The 16,768-nt window shown below is 45.8% G+C and overlaps 1 protein-coding gene across 5 annotated transcripts in view; it reads right to left on the minus strand.

Annotated features, from left to right (window-relative positions):
- The window catches only part of PDE10A (phosphodiesterase 10A), a 369,055-nt gene that overhangs the window by 173,656 nt on the left and 178,631 nt on the right, over window positions 1–16,768 (minus strand). Inside the window, exon 1 of one of the 5 annotated variants that reach the window (XM_061378674.1) lies at window positions 5,083–6,685. The exons of 3 other annotated variants lie outside the window; for them this stretch is intronic. In XM_061378674.1, coding sequence (XP_061234658.1) covers window positions 5,083–5,929 — 847 coding nt within the window. In that variant the 5' untranslated portion in view covers window positions 5,930–6,685. Of the gene's footprint in view, window positions 1–5,082; window positions 6,686–16,768 lie in introns of those variants that run through there. One more of the 5 variants, XM_061378673.1, reaches the window with a different exon arrangement.

Here is a 16,768-nt window from a genome sequence, read left to right on the forward strand (position 1 = left end):
AAGACTCAGTTGTTTTCAGAGTTCAAATCAATACAAGGTATAACAAAAATCCAAACGTGGCTCCACAAAGCAGGTGTCACATTTTCCATTCATGCAAACAGTGCTTCTTTATTTAACAATTACAGGCTTTTAAAATTTTTAAATATAGGCTAAAATCCATACTCGTTGCTGCTCATTTAATAAAAAAAGTAAAGGAACAGCAGATTTAGTAACAAGCATTCGAGTACAGGTACTTGTAAGCAAAATAGCCAGCAGAGGGAGCATAAAAACAAAGAAAATAAAACCCCCAAAGAGCTCTTCTTCCTTGTATATATTTTTCATGACCTTAGCTTTCTTTTAGAATGGAATCATAGTGCCAAAAGTGTAAAAAATAGAATAGTGTAAAAACCACCCACTGAATTTTAAAGTATTAAACATAATGACTTGAAACTAAATACTTTTTTAAATAGCATTTAAAAAAAATTAGCTCATATTAGTCTCACCAAACACATAAGGTTAACATCGACCAACAGGCCGCATAAGCTATATCCAATTTATAAATCCACACATGCAGATACTCTCATTCTTATTTTCCAAATAAAAAACTGAGTTCATGATTTGAGTACACTGAATGTTAGATACAAACTATTTGTATTAGAATACAGCACAAAGTATTAGAAGTGAACAAAAGGCACTGTTCTACTGATCTGCACAACAAACGATTTAAAAGCAAGTAAGCCAAGTATACTCCCTAGATCCATAGTGGGAATGAGCATTTACAGGTCTGTTTCAAAATCAAGTCACTGCGTTATGCATATGCTGAAATAAAAACTCGTGCTTTCAGGTTTTCATCATGTCCAACCAACAAGCATGGCTTAAGCATGAGCAAAAGGAAGCAGAACACAAACAGGGTGATTGGAGCAGCCAAATTTGTGTTAGAATCTTAAATGGGCTGCCATCCTCCTCACGCAAGTGATAAGAGAAATCATCTCCCAGCTCACCTACACTATCCCACCGTGCATAATCGCACCTTCCACAGTCCATTTTACATGAGGAGCAAGCTTACTGAGTTAACAGTAAAGGCATCACCTCCCCTCTCAAGGCCTGTGAGGGCTAGGTACCCCTAAGCCATCAGGCAAACATGAACAGCTGAGCTGAGAAGTCAAAGGGATAGAGGATTAGTTATTTCAAATTTAAACTGCATGCTTTATAGGCAACCATTTGTAGAAATACCGACTTGGGCAAGCAAGTCCTTTCTCACTCGTGCCCACAGTTTCCATTCCCTTTCCATGCCATTCCCTGCTGTCTGCCCCCTGTATCAGTTTGTTATCCCCCTAAACAGAATGGCAGTGCTTCAGACCAGGATGCATGGTGTTCCTATACATTAATGCAAAAATGTGGTATTATAAAACATCAGTCCCGATGGGAGCCACTGAATGACATCACTCATGATGATAAGTATACACTGCATTAGTGACAATTTGGCTTTCAATTAAAGTGGAGCCAGAATCCCTGGGTGAAAACCAGAAACAATTGTTTTCTACATCAACATCTACATTTTAAGGATGATTTAATTGTAAAACCAAACCCTGTCCACCTTTACACATGGGATTCATTGGTGAAATCAGCATTTGGATGACGAAACCCTGATTACAAGTAATGAATATACAGACCAGGAAAGAGAGTCAAGCCAAGATTAATTTTCCCATTAGCACAGGTAACAGAAACACCTTTAACTTTAGTTAAACTTTAATTGCTATTTTCTTCCACAACACTACAGATCTTACACCTAGTCTTTCTTAAGAGTACTACTCAATCAGGAAATCTTAGCATCTGGCACATGAAGGTGCAGGATAAACTTGCAGCATCACAAAAGAATAAAAAAAGGCAGATAAAAGGTAACTTTATAAAATACCAATATACCGATAATACTCTAATAAGCAGAAATCCACACACACTGTAAAATACCTGTGAGCAGACTCACAGGACACAGACAAAATACGCTATATATGTGCAGCACGAGAGCCCTCGAATGTAGCAGGAACACGGGATTCACCCCTGAAGGCAAGCCATTTCACAGAAACCTGGAATCCCTGGCAGCTTGCAGTATCCTAAATATGATAGAACTCCACTGGAGAACTGTACTGGGTTGTTAAGATACTAGAAGTTCCTCAAAACACTATGTTACACACAAGGATACAAATTGTAGACGGCTAAGGAAAACACCACACCACCTCATGTGAGTTTCTTCAGTCTAGTCCAGGGCTTTATTACGGATCTTAAAAACAAAAATAGTCAGATACGGCACAAACTGAATATTACAGAACCTAAACTTTTAATAATATCAAGAACCGTCTAACAAAATCCTCACTGGAGAGCATGCAAATCAAAAGAACTCAGAGCAAAAAGAATACATCTCTAGTAATTTTGTTGGCTTCCAGCTTTAAGGATTATGTTCAGTCACTTTTAAATCTCCCTTCCAAGAGAGCTCATTTCAATTCTCTTCCCTATAGAACTCTTCGGTTTCCCTATGAAAACATTTAGAATTTTTGTCTTTAAAGTCAGACAGTGTATATGCATATATACGTATGACTTAGAACCTAAAATACAATTCAGAAAACAAAAGCTATGAAATGCAGCACATTATCTTCATTATTCTACATGATCTCATCCTCTACAGAACAATAATAGCCTTCTGGCTGCACTGTATCTAGGACCGTGCACAGTACTCCAAACAGTTGGACAAGTGCTCTTTGGAGTAGCTACACTGGAACGTGCACTGGAAGTGTCGTGTTTGACTTCCCTCCATTCCTTTTTTCAGCCTAGTTTCCTAAGGAAATCAGACTTAGGCAATCACTCAGGGAGGGAGAGAAGTGTATGCATATGCATATACACATGCATGTGAATGTCTGTCTGACCTCACTAATACCTTTTGAGCCTGCTGGCCAGTTTCAATCACATTCAGAAGAGGAGTAGAGATATCAGACATTTAAGTTCTTGAAAGTTTCACGAGAGCATTCTGCAGAGCACAGAAAAGTGACTTCACAGAGTCAGGCTGCGTGTCTTCTTAGATGTCACTAAGTTCACAGTGGAAAGAACCATTCTGCTTCTCTGCCTGCAGGAAAATCTTCAGTTAGAGGTCATAATCACTCAAAGATGACCAGGTCTCTTGTGTTCAAGTGTTCATAAAATAGCTTAAGTTGCATTCACCACTGCTTTTAAAATGGTGTTTTGTATAGAGCTGAGGTTTTCTGTGTCATCTTTTTCTTGGTCTAGCATAGGAGTGAACTGCCCTAAATCACACATGTTCCCTGGCTTAGCCCCTTGCTCCCGAGACGACTTATTTTGAAACATCAGAATTGTACCGCACATGACAGCATGCTACCCCTCTCAAACACAGAGAAAATAAAAACTGTAAGAGCTTAGGATTTCCTTCAGACCTCAAAACTAAACAAGTGTGTGGCTCTGTAACATAATCGACTATTGAATAAAGTTTCAAAAAGACAATGCAGCAAATATATAGTAATATTTATTCACCCCATCAGAGAACGGAACAAGTACTGCCACACTTGCAGGCTATTGTGCTAAAGATAGCTGTAAGACAAAAAGATAAATAATGAGGTTTCAACCAATATCTCCACAGTTCCTCCCATATCCCCCCAAAATACATACATGCGTACACTATGTACTAGTCACCTGTATCCAAAAAGCCACCGAATAGAAGTGTATGCTAACAGATTTGCATGCAAGTTTAGGGAGACTAAAGCACGTAACTATGATTTAAGAAATTGTCACAAAAGAAAAAAACCCGCGGCTGACTGAAATCACCCTCATTGTCATACACTAAACAAGGGGAAAAAATAAACCAGAGTTTATGATTAAAAAAAAAAAAAAAAAAAAAGAAAGTATTTTAGCTCTGTTGCACCTCGTCTTGGCCATTTATCAACCCCAGCACACTGCCCGGCGCGCCGCTGGAGCTGAGCAAGGGCTGGCAGGAGGGCACGGGCAGCCCGACCCGGGGAGGTTTCAGCCTCAAACCCCGGAGGCGCCCACCCGGCGGGGCATAGTCTATCAGTGAGACGACTCGGAGAGGGAAGGCTGCAGCGGCAGGCTAGGGGCGAGACACCCGAGGGGGCGCCGGGCCGCGTCTGCATGAACAGGGAGTTTCTGCCCATGCGAAACCCTCCACCACCACCCCCAACCCGGCTTAACAGCTTGGGCCGGCCAGAGGACCCCGCTACCTCTGGGCTCCCTGCTCCAGCGCGGGGAGGGCACTCGCCGAGCCCCGCACCGAGAGGCCGAGGAGCCGCTCTCGCCCAGCTCCCGCCTCCAGATAGGGCGAGCGCGACCCCGCGCCCGGTTTCGGTGAAAGCCGGCGAGGATTGAGCCGGCAGCGGAAGCGGCTCGCTGCGGAGCGCCCTTCGCGGAGCGCCTCTGCGCCCCCGGTATGCCGTTCTCCCGTCACTATCACCGTTACAGCGCCGGCCCCCAGCGAGAAGCACGTTTCCCCTCCGGCTCCTTGCCCGCCTCGCAACGAGCCACGGCCGGGAAAGGCGGCACCCAGTACCACAGCCGGATCAGAAACACGGAATTTGCACGCGTACGGCAGATCTGACAGGGGATGCAGGAAGAAGAGATACATTCCACCCTTTTTCGGTTCTCCGCCGCCGCTTTTCTGTCATTTGCCGATACCATAATGCTTCCTTATTGCTACTCAAGTAAGTAGGGGGGAGTCTCCATTTCTGTACGTCTCATTCCTGAGCAGATTAAGCATGCACCAAGTAAAAGGCTGGCACACACATAGGTAGAGTTGTCCGCCCCGAAACGATGCCGAAACCCACAAGGCGTTAACAGCTAGCTCCCACAAAGAGCACTCGGTTACACTGAGCATCCCCTTTGTCCGTGCATCCTCAGCACACACCCGGCCGCTCCTCCATGCGTCCACGCACGCCCCACGTATACGGCCCCTTTGTGTCTGCGTCTCCCCCTCACTCACAAAGAAATGCTCTTTCCTCCAGGCATGCACCCCGCCTCGGACACAGCCCTTCGCCTCCCCCCGAGACACGCGCGACCCGCCGCCTGGCACAGCGCCCCGGTACCTACTTGTGTTCAAGAAACAGTCCGTAAACCTCCTAAAGCAGCTTGTAGAATTAGATCCATCTTCCATGTCTGGCCCTAGGAGCAGGGGAGACGAGAAGGAGAAGAAGGCGCCTCTCTGCCGCTGCTGCCGCCTAGGAGTCCTGTTCCCGCCGGGGCCGTCACCGCCTCGGATCCCGTCGCCGCGGGCTGCTGCTGCTGCTGCAGCACCGAGGGAATTGTAGGACCACGGGGGAGAGGCGGCTGGAGAGAGGAGGAGCCGGGAGTGGTGCTGCCGGGGGCCGCCGGCTGCGGAACGGAGCAGCAAGCCCTGGATGGAGGAAGAACAGAAGAGTCTCCTCCTGCCGCTGCCGCCTGGATGGGCGATCAAGTGAGCTGCTGCTGCTCCGCCAACATCTCTTCCTCCTCCTCCTCCTCCTGCCGCTCTTGTTGCCTCTCCTCCTCCTTCCCTCCCTTGGAGACTTGTGAGGTTAAAGGAAGACAAGGAGGGGAAATGAGGAGGCGGCGGCAAGAAGTAAAAGGAAAATGGAGAAGCGGAGGAAAAGGAGGGGACTGGAGCGAGGAAAGGAGCCGCTGCTGCTCTGGGGACGATGCTGGCGTTGGCGGCGGAGGAGGCTGTCCCTGCAGCGCGGCTTCTGCTGCTGCTGGTGGTTGTTAGGAGGAGAAAGAGGGAGCTGCAGGCAGCCGAGCTGCCTCCAGGAGCGGGGGGAGGAGGAGACCCGCCGCTGCCTCCACCTCCGCCGCTCTGTCCATGGGAGTGGAGCGGGTGGCTGCCGGAGCCGGGCTTTTCCCCGGGTGCTGCAGCCAGGGGGGCCGAGGGGCGGGATATGATCCGCTTCTCCGGGTTGGACATGCTTCCGCTCTTCCCTCCCTTTCGCAGTAGTTTAAGGCAGGACGTCTAGGAGAGATACCGGAGTAAAGCGAAAGGGAAAGCCGAAGAAAGACGGCGCCAGACAAAACCAACGGCGGTTCGGTCTTCGGTTCCCTCCAGCGACCTGCGGACAGTATTTCCTTCGCGTCCCGTCTCCCGGCACGCACGGAATGCTCACATTTCCGTTCCCCCTTTAGGCCGGAGGGGACAGGGCGCTACTGACCGCCAAGCGGTTCGGATCCCCTTTCAAAGTCTGGTTTTCCTCATGCTCCCACCTCTCATTCAAAGCAAGAAACCGGCAACGATCTGTATTTTCTTCGAGCGGGGCAAAATACTGCCCCGAATGTCCGTGCTTGCCTGCAAAGAGGCAGATGAAACCACCGCAGTGCCGCTTCCAGCCGCGGCCCGGCCGCCAGAGAACGCCCACTGGCGGAGCCAGCGCTTCCCGGCTGCCGCCCTTCCTCCCGTTCCTTACCGGCGCGCACAAGGGAGCGATGGCACCGCAGCTACCTAAAGGGACCGCAGAGAGACACGCGAGTAAAAAAGATCCTCCCTATGCGAACTCGTTATTTTAAACAAGATATTTCCATCTACCGAGATCAAAAAGCAGGTGCCCTGCGGCGGCTGGGATGAAAGTGCCAGCGTGCCGCCCCTCCGTTTCTGTGGGGCATCAAATCCCCGTTCCCATGCGGAGATGCACAGTTCCTCCTCGCTGCCCCACATCACACGTGTTTGCGCCACACACGCCCCTCCAGCCACTCCCCGTTAACCCCCTTGGCACACTTGCAGCTACACACCGCTCATCCCCAGCCCTCCAAGGCGTCCAGTTCCCCGAGGGGATACCTCAGACGCTGGCCTCTAGTGCGCCGTGGCTCCAGGGCCGCCACCGGCCTTGCTCCACAGGCACAGGCAGCGCCGTTCGCCAACGAAGCCCGTCGAGCCAGCACTCTGACGCCCTGGCGGGGTCCCCCGGCGGGCGGGCGGGGTCCCGTCCCACAGCCCCCGGGCGGCCGCGCTCCGCTTGAAGGCGCGTCCTGCCACCTCCACCGGCCCTTCCGCCGCCGCCTCGCCACCCCGCCCCGCCAGCCTGGCCGCAGCACGCCCGTCCCGGCGGCACGGCGCCTAGGGGGGCCGCGCTACGGCGGCCCTCAGCGGGGCAGCCTCCTGGGGAAAGCCCGGCCGAGGGAAGCCCAAGGCCGGGCCCGGAGCGGAGCGGGGCCGAGGGCTGAGCTAGAAGCCCCCGCCCCACGTATTTCGTTTTCGCCCTGAACTCGCTTTGCCCTGGGCGCAGCCGTTGCCGAGAGGCAGGCGGAGAGAGGTCCAAGCCCGCAGGAGCTTACCTCCGACAGCGGAGAAGGGGCCAGGCATCACCAGCCACCGGCGGGGCTCTCTTCAGCCCGTCCGGGCACTGCCTTCGGGCCGGGCTGCTGCCGGCCTCTGAGGAGCCGTTGTCCCGCGCCGACTGTCAGCGTAACATCACCGCAGGGTAGCGGACAGCGCGTCCCTGCCCGCCCCTCCCGACACTCGGTCCCCTCGCCCCATCCGCAGCGAGGATCGTTCGTGTCCCGGGCAGCCCGTACGGCCCGAGTAGCCCCTGAGGCGGTGGCGCTCACCAAGGCGGGGTTCGGCCGGCCCTGCCCTCATCTCCCCTCGCCCGGCGGGCAGCGGCAGGGCCACAGGGCTCCCCCTTCTCCTCAGAGGGAGCACCGGGCTCAGAGTCTCGGCCCGGCCGCCACGCTGACAGCTGCCTCAGGGCACGGACCGCCAGCGCAAGGAACCTCACAGTGCTAAGCGGTGGGGCCAGTACACGCCGAATTACACTCGGCTCTGCTGGACGTCACGGCCGGGGCTTCCTCCTCTCATGTACCTGGTCGGGGCGGAGGGAACCGCGCTCCTCAGGTACACGGCCGGTTTCCCCGGCGCTGCCGCCCGCCAGCGGGGGGAGAAACGGCAACTGCGGCGGTCCTCGCCCGGCCGGGGCTGCCCTCCCCAGAGGCACTGGGAGCCGGCACCGCGGGAGCTGTTGCGGATACTCGCGGAGATGATGTTTCTTTGGCTGCTGGCAGCGGGGTCCCCGAAAAGCGGGAGATCCTGTTTTCCTCCTCTGCCTTCCGGGAGATCAAACCGCCGAGTCGTCAGTTGCCGCGGCAGGTGCTGTGTTAGCGGGTCTGTGGTGCCGGGTGCCCGTGGGAATCCTCACCGAACTACCGCGATCTTCTTATTCCAGCGCAAAATTACGCTCTTTCGAATTTCGACTCCTGCTTTGAAAACAATACAAACCTACGCTTTTGGTTTGTATCTAAAATCGTTCAAGTGTTTTATATAAATCATTTCAGGGCTTCTTTTAACGCTAGAATACACACTAACTCCTGTCAAAGTTAGAGCCTTTGCCTACTACTTCATCTGGAATGTTGCTAAATAAGATGCTCCTCTCAAAATAATAGCGCTTTCAAATTCAAGCGCATTTTCAGCCAGTTGAATGTTTCTTAACAGTGAGAAACAATTCACAGAGTTCGCAAAAGGTTTTAAGTGCCGAAACAGATTAAAGATTCTCAGCAAACAAACTAAAAACTTTAAAAACAAACAAAAACACTCCGAGCGGGCAGGTTTTACTAAACTGCTTTCATCTGAGTGGTTCTTAATATCTGTCGCCTAAAAATCCTGAACTAAAACACAGAAAACTACATCTGCCTTTGTGATCCATTTTCTGTTGGTATATTTGACTTTATCAAAACTTTCTAATTTATATGTCTGTTTATGTGAAATGCTTTCATTTCCTGAAGTCTCACCGTTACTTACTTTACATGCAGAGCTTTTCTCTCACAATTGCCGCAGGATAACTGGAGATCCAGCCAACGCTTAAATTCTCTTCGAGAAAGTTTAGCTCACGGAAACAGAACTTTAGTGAATTATGTTTTGTTGTTGCAGCCTGTTTGTTCTGCAATTAACAACTTCCCATTAGAAAATCTCTTACACTAAAATGTTTACATTGAAAGAGATAATCAGACTGAAATGACTGACAAAAAGCAAGAGCCATTCACCTGAAAAGAAAATGAAAGTTCCTCCTGTAGACAGATTATTCCCAAATTGTTCTGTCAATATCAAATCAGTGAAACTTTACACCGTCAATTTATAATTGTAGAAATCTTGTTTGACTATGCTAATCTACGCTAAATGCCTCAATTGCTGTCCATTCAAACTACAGTTGTTCAAATATCACTGCCTGAAACTGTGTATCTGTGTATTTATACAAGGAATATGAATTGAGTATGTATAAATATGTGTGTGTATATACAACAAACCAGGCAAAATACATTTTGATTTGTAAGAAATAATCAGATAGTCTAGACAAGCAGCTTTCAGGTTAAGGGTTAGCTCAAAACTGTTAATTTGATTATTATTCATTAGCCACTGCCGATTCATACCTGATTGGTCACCTGCTTCTTGGCTGGGCAAGCAAAAGCAATTACAGAAGAAAAGTTAGATGACAGTGAAAATCAGTTTTCAAGCTCTGTACATATATGATTGTAAAATACATGGAATTGCAGCCAAGTCAGATATGCTTGGTGGCCATTTCAGTACCTGGGGTTAAATTAGTGATGAATCACATCTGCTTTTTCCCCAGTATATCTCAATCTGGTTTTTCATCTCTCAGTCAGCATCACAGTTTCCATGCCACAGAGCAATGATGTCACTGATGCCACAGTGGTACTAATCATGTACCCAAGTCATTTACTGGAAAAGCCTTACCCACTCCCATAGGAATTATGTGTGTGACACAGGCTTGCTACAGCATCCCAAAAATGTTTTTTAAACTTCTGAAACACAAAGAAGTTAAAATTAAAGTACTTTGATGCATCCATTTGCAGCAGGTGCAGGGGTTCTGACATGAATGTATTGTGTTGATGCAATGATGACCAAAAGTCTTTGGTTGTATTTGCATGGGTAAATGTGATTTCACAAGAGTTCAGGAGCCAGACTACCCATGAAGCCAGCAGGAGGTCCAGGAGGAACTGGCCTGGTTTGAAAGCAGCAAGTAAGCCTGTTTGGCAGCAATTTTGAAATATTGGTCAAAATTCTTGAAGGAAAACATTATGGGGAAAAAGTAAATTCAAGTTAAAATAACAGTTGTTTGGTATCAAGTACAGCTTAAAACCAAACACCTGTTCTTTCCCCATTTTGTCTGCTGCATTTTAAGAGTGACAGTGACTCATCTTTTATGTGGTCCCAGTCTTTTGCCTGGTAAATCCTCTTACATAACTCATCATCTTTATATCCTAAGAGTCCCCTCTATGATGTATCACCAACACCCTAAAAAAAAAAAAAAACCAAACCAACAAAAAAAAAGGGAGGAGTAAGACAGATTATGGGAAAAGGGAATTTAGAGAAAATATAGGATGACAGCAGTAGAGGAGATAACTGAACCAACCATCTGAATGTGGGTGAGGCAGGAGCAGCCATGATGAAATACAGAGAAAGCAACCTGCTGCAGAGGTGGGGCAGGGAAAGCAAAAGGATACATGCAGCTAAAACCCAAGCTCTAGAGCTGAGTAAATACCATCCCCAATTAAATCCTTTATGGAGAAGTCCTGTTAAAGTTAATAAAAATAATTGCCTTTTTTTTTTTTTCTAGACATTATGTGCTAAATGATCTTACAGAATATAGTCATTATTACTGAGCTACTGAACTGCTATCATGAATTAGAAACCTACAGAAAATACATTGTTCCTAAAGCCTTATTCTATAAAGCTTTAGAGTAATTGATAGAGAGCCCTATTTCATAAGGGGTTCTTTTCAGGAATGATTATTATTACACACTGCATACACATGAGGAGAAATTTGTTTAAAGGGTATATATCAGCTGTTTTCTCTGATTCCCACAAAAACTCATACAAGCCACCTCTTTTGCACAGGAATATTAACTGCAAGTCTTGATAACATGCAATCATGTGCTAGCAGCCATCTTAAAAGTGGTTTGGGGAATTACCTATTCCAGATGCAAAAGAGATAGAGTGAGATCCAAAATGAACTGCAATTTGTTCAGCAAATCAAAGCAAGACATTTTTTTTTAACGAGTCCAGGTCTATTGAGAGGTAACTGACATATAGAAAAGAAAAACAAAAAGTAAATAAATATGTTGTTTGCTTTCAGTAGTTTGTTCAGCTCTGCTTATGTCACTTCATTTTCTTCTCTGCAAGGTGACAGCTGAAAGGTTATGTGGCTGGAGCTGTAAATAATCAAAGTTTCTCTAGAAGTGTGTTTCTAAATGGGAAAATTTGCTAGGAAAGACATGTTCTTCAGAGCTTTATCAGTGTACCCACCATCATACATCACAAATCATAGCACTTCCAGAGAAAATATGCAAAGTTTTTAGTATTATTTTTCAGGGGAAAATTGCAATTTATTACGGACAGAAGATATGTTCAAGGTAGAGCTTTTTTAATCTCAAAATTTTCAGGTAGACATATTGCTAGATATTAACACTGTAATGAAAAAAAAAAACTCTACTGTCAGTGTACAAAGGGAAAATACAATATTTACAATATCTGTACTCAGATTTGTGTCCTATGAAAAGCTGTGGAAGAAACTAAAGCAAACCTTATGATGCTATCTACCATTTTGTGCTGTCCTATGAAGCACAAAGATCAGATATTTATTGGTTTTGTTAAAAGGGTGTTCAGAAAAGGAGACTGCTGTTTGGGATTTGGTTATTTTGTTAAAGACGAGGACCTCCTCCAGAGAAAACACCCCCTAAATAAATCAGAACTCCAACAACAGCTCTCTTTACCAAGATGCTATATTATAAACCCAAAGCACCACAAACACTGTAAGCTCTTTAATACAATGACCATCTTTTGAATCACATCCAACACAACAGAATCCTGGCTTGGGACCAGGGCCTCTTAGGTAGTAATGAAACACAAACAGCCAGCAACACAACAGTTGGCATGGCAAGCAACAGCACTGTTGTTACCTAATACTATTGGAATAGCCATTTTTATTGCAAGAAAAATAAATAGGGTTATCAGGATTTTTGTAATTTTATCTTTCTGTTTTCATAATGAAATCTAGAGTTACTTTATGACAGAAGAACATGGTTATAATTTGGTATCTGATAGAGGCAATTCACTTATTGTGTGTTCAACTGAAACATAGAAATTCTAACCTTTACATGAATTACAGTATGTAACAAACTTAAGAAAAATCCAAAATAAGTAGTTAATATTGAATTATCTTTTACTCTTTCACTGTGAGCTATGCTCTTGCTAGCATGTAGCACAGACCGTGCACTGCTACTGTCCCAACAGGGATGCCAGTTTCTCCCCATAACTGCCTTGCAACCTCATTCTTGACTTTCCCAAATTTTCCAGCTCCTGAAAACAAGCAGACTTTTCCCCAACATGGCATGCACAGCTCATAAAAAATCCTACTGTCCCATCACCAGCAAATTCTTTGCTTGGACTAGCAATTTCAGCTTTAAGTGCAAGACTTTGTTCCAGCCAAAGCCTACAGCTGATTCCTCTTTGGTATTATCAGCAGGTGCAAACATAAATTAAGAGAGTCCAGCCATTACAATTATCTACAAAGAAACAAAATTTATGTTGAATTCAAGCACCCTTTTGGGACTTCTGAGCATCACTCAGGAGGGAAACAAGTTTCTTTCTAAAACAATGCTTCATCATTTTCATTTGTTTTAGTTTCTAGTAAGTCACATTTTGCTCAGTTGCAGTAACTACCAAGTTACCTGCTGGGAAGAACAGGACTTTTACTCCCACCCCATCTGCTAAAATAGTCAGTCCTGAAACTGAGGCTATTGGTAGTGAAATGCAATCATTAGCCTTCAGAATTAACACCCTAGGGAGACAAAAAGTGCAAAGAAATGCACACCCTTAGCAACCACACACTATCTGACATGTTTTCTAGATCAGACTGGTTTTAAATCCATGTGCTGTTTCTATGCAGAAGCCTATCTTTGCAGTCCTGAAAACTAGAAAGCTTGACTTTGAAGTGAAAGCTTGACCTCTTCCAGTTTGTTGTGCACCCATGGCTCTCCTGTGTGGACTTTCAGACTGATGCCACTGTAACATACATTCCTTCAACTCCACAAGTGAGCTGGTAAAACTGAGAAAAGTTCATTGTCCAGGTAACTGTTCTCTATCCCATACTCACTTTAGGCACTGAGAAATTCAACATGACCTACCTCCCTTCAGCAGCACACATGCACACACTATGAACGTGAACCAGCTGCCTTTATATTCCATCCTAGGACATACTTGCTATCTTCTTCTTGCCTTTTTTTTTCACACTCCTCCCTCTTTTTCTTCCCCCCCCCCCCCCCCTTGTCTTTACCACCTTCTCTTTCACATACATACACAGAGACAGCATTTCTGTACCTGCAGAATCAACATAATGATACAGATTTCCTTTGAAAAATACTTTAATATCAACATGTGAGAAACATCACTTAGAAAGCCAGAGTATTACTGCCATCATCTCTGAACAAACACTCTCACATATGTAACCCTAGACCATTGCAGACAAGCTTATTTGATTCAGTACAGTTTTCTTCCTCCAGAAATAAAATACCAATGCCATCTACTTTTATTCATTCTCTCTTATCCATTTACTTATTCCCCATTATCTCATTTCCCATCATCCAGCAGCCCCTGTTATTCCAACAGCTTTCTCTCCCTCATCCATAACCCATCCTTCCATCCTTTTTTCCAGTTCACTGTTTCTCCCCATGCAACCACATCTGCCGTGTCTCAGCAAACATACTCCAAGCTGCAGCATCCCTGTTGTCTCAGCTGCAACAAGTTCTTCATGTGCTTTCTCTTCCCTGATTTCACAGTCTTTCCCCAACAGGAATGCCTTCTCCTGCCCTTCTGCTAGCCAGGTCCCACTGAGAGCTCTGGCACTCGCTATGGGAAGGGGATTCTCCCCAAGTCTAAATAAAGGTCAGCTGGTAAAGCAGAAGAGGAAAGAGAGAAACTGCTTGTGCTCTACCAGAAGCCTGGGGTTGCCTACAGAGGAGGCTTTAGGGTGATAGAAATGAAGCAGCATTAACTTATCAGCCTAGCCACAGAGTCTACTGCTTGATACAGGTTTCCTGAATGAATGACTAGGAGGCTGAGTGCAGACCATTGGAAGTCAAGCAGAACAAATAGGACACATCCACATGATAATACAGAATCATCAGCTATTTAAAAACAGCCTAGAAATAAAGCAAACACAAATATTTTATCAGTTTTCCTTAGAAAGAAAGTAAAGATACGTTTCATAGGTGTAACTGACAGGAGTCCTGTTGAGGCTGGAAGCTTCATATTTGTGCTAGCCAAACAGGATGGGGATTTTAAAAAATATTGATTGCTTTATTATATAGAAAATAAATACAAAGCAGTATACTGCAAAATACTGCAATCACAGGTGGGAAGCACAGACCTGAGTATCCAGCAGATTTCTGCAAGTATTTCACTTGAATAGAACACTTATTTATTTTTTTTTCTGAAAATCTCCTGCACTTTAAGACAAAAGGAGAAGAGAAAGCACAGTGTAACCCACTTGAAGCAATCTCTACAGTATCCTCAGTTTAGCTTTCTTATGCTGGATACAGTCTGCAGAGATGTAAATGCTCTGCCAGCGGGTCTGACTATTTTCAAGACGAAGCAGCAATGTGGATCCCACTGAATCCCATAACTTAGAATCCCTTTACTGAGAAAGCTTCTGGCAAGCACTCTAGTTTGTAGTTTCTAAGAGCAGAAAAAGTAAATACCACAGTAGCCCCCACACCCAAGTTACACCAGACTGACTCTACATCTGATCTGGCTCATACATACGCAGATATAATTATCTACCATTACCCTTTTTTTTAAGTACAGATTGACATCCAGACTAAACAAGCCATTAATGCAGGAGCAACACTGGGTTTATTTCTGGAGAAAGGGTTCCTTTGTGAGATCGCAAACCTCCCATTTAACTAAAGCTCTGTGTGGAGTTCTACACCTGTGGTTACTCTAACCTAAGTTGTGGTTTGACTGGATGTGGCTTCACTAAGTAGAATCTAAAGGATTTTATTAGAAAAGTGGAAATTTTGCTGTCATTACCTTTTGTTGCCTGTCAGCCTTTGTCCTGCACACAGCTTATCACAATACAGACTCAACAGTGGAGACCATTTTTCTTACCTACAAAACTATCAGAGTTATTTTCTAACTATTTCAGCCCCATGGAGCTAAAAAATAATAGTCTACCATTAAAACAGCTTTAAATGGTCTGCGGAGCCAGACTTTGAATGAAAGGGGAGCCACAGGAACCTATAAAGGGGGAAGAAAACAAAAATGAAACAATTAGGTAGAATGTTGGTGTAAGGAACTTGTGCGTGACACAGGAGAGGAACCCACCCACAGCTCTCTTCCCTAGCAGCCAGGCTCTGGCTGGGGGCACTGCCATGTGGAGCCTGTCACTATCTTCCAGGTCAGTGGAGCTCTGAACCGGAGGCCTGTCAGGGATCCCCTGATCCCTGACGTCAGTCCCTACAATCGTAGAATGAACATGTATCCACATATCAGCTACACGGCTTCCAGTGCCCCAGTAACAAGGTCATTCTGAATCTCACTCTTCCTCATTTCCAGCCCAAATAAATCCATGGCCACTTCTTTTGGACCAGCTCTTTCTTCTAGCTTTAAATATCTCTTCTGAATTATTTTCCTTTGGTGTTCAAAAGGAGCGGTAGTATTTTTCTCAGACTTAATTTTCTCTGACTAATCAAGGCACAATCTTTTAGTTCTTTGATATACCAGCAGATCCCATCTCCTGATGTCTTACCTTGAAAGCCTATCTGTATCCCTCTTCCAGTTGGAATTCACCTTTCCTCAGTACAGTGACTACAGCTGCAGACATGCTCTTGTTAAGGCTTTACAGATTGCTTAAATTCTTGCCCAGCTCTTTTGGAGGAATTTTGCTTGATATACTGTGGTTGCAGAACTAGGGGGTGGAAGGAGTTACTGTTGCCCAAGTCATTTTGTTTTGAACACAGCCATGAAGTATTTCTTTCCTCTTGATTGTTTCCAACTGATGAGCTCAAAGACAAAATCCATATTCATCCCTAGGTGAATGTGTACTTTGTACTTGCTACATTTCATTCGGCTTCCAGTAATACAGACTTCAGAGATCTCTGAATCATCCCAAAATCTGCTCCAGTTCCCCTCTATGCAGACAATGGCCTCTCAGATTTTATAATCACTAAGCTCTGCTAACACACCCTTACTTACATACAGGAAAGAAAGTACAAAACCAGTTCAGTCCCCAAGCAACCTTCCTTACACCAGCAGGGCAGCTGTCCTTCCTTCAGCTGTAAGTGCTTCCCTGTAGCTGTAAGTGCTTCATTCTCAGAGGGTCCACAGCACCCAATGTTTCTGCAGACTTCACAAATACTCGAGACATTGTCTGACAGCTCTGCAAAACAGGGGAGTATTATCTATGAATACTGCCTTACAGAGGAAAAACACAGAAGTTTGGTGTGGTTTTTTTTTCCCTAAAGTTATGCAGGAAATTTTTAAAAAGAGTTATGAAAGACCATTGAAAGAATGACACAAAAGTACCCTGGTTCCCCCTCTGTTCCTCTGCCTGCAATATCACCCTCTGTTTTCTCATCCACCACACGTATGAGGAAGGAGTCCAGGCTGGGGCTGGCTTCAGGCAGAGGCAAAGTAAGCAGATCCCCAAAACCACAGACTGCCAGAGGGCACCTGGCTGCCTGCTCTGCCCTTCCAGGAAGGCAAGCAGACAAGCTATTCCAGCAGGGTAGCCACCCAAAGAGCACA

Source organism: Neopsephotus bourkii, unplaced genomic scaffold (genome assembly GCF_033783945.1).
Source record: "Neopsephotus bourkii isolate Nb327-2 ecotype Australia unplaced genomic scaffold, CSIRO-AGI_Nbou_v1 NB_1767, whole genome shotgun sequence".
Classification (NCBI taxonomy): Eukaryota; Metazoa; Chordata; class Aves; order Psittaciformes; family Psittacidae; genus Neopsephotus; species Neopsephotus bourkii.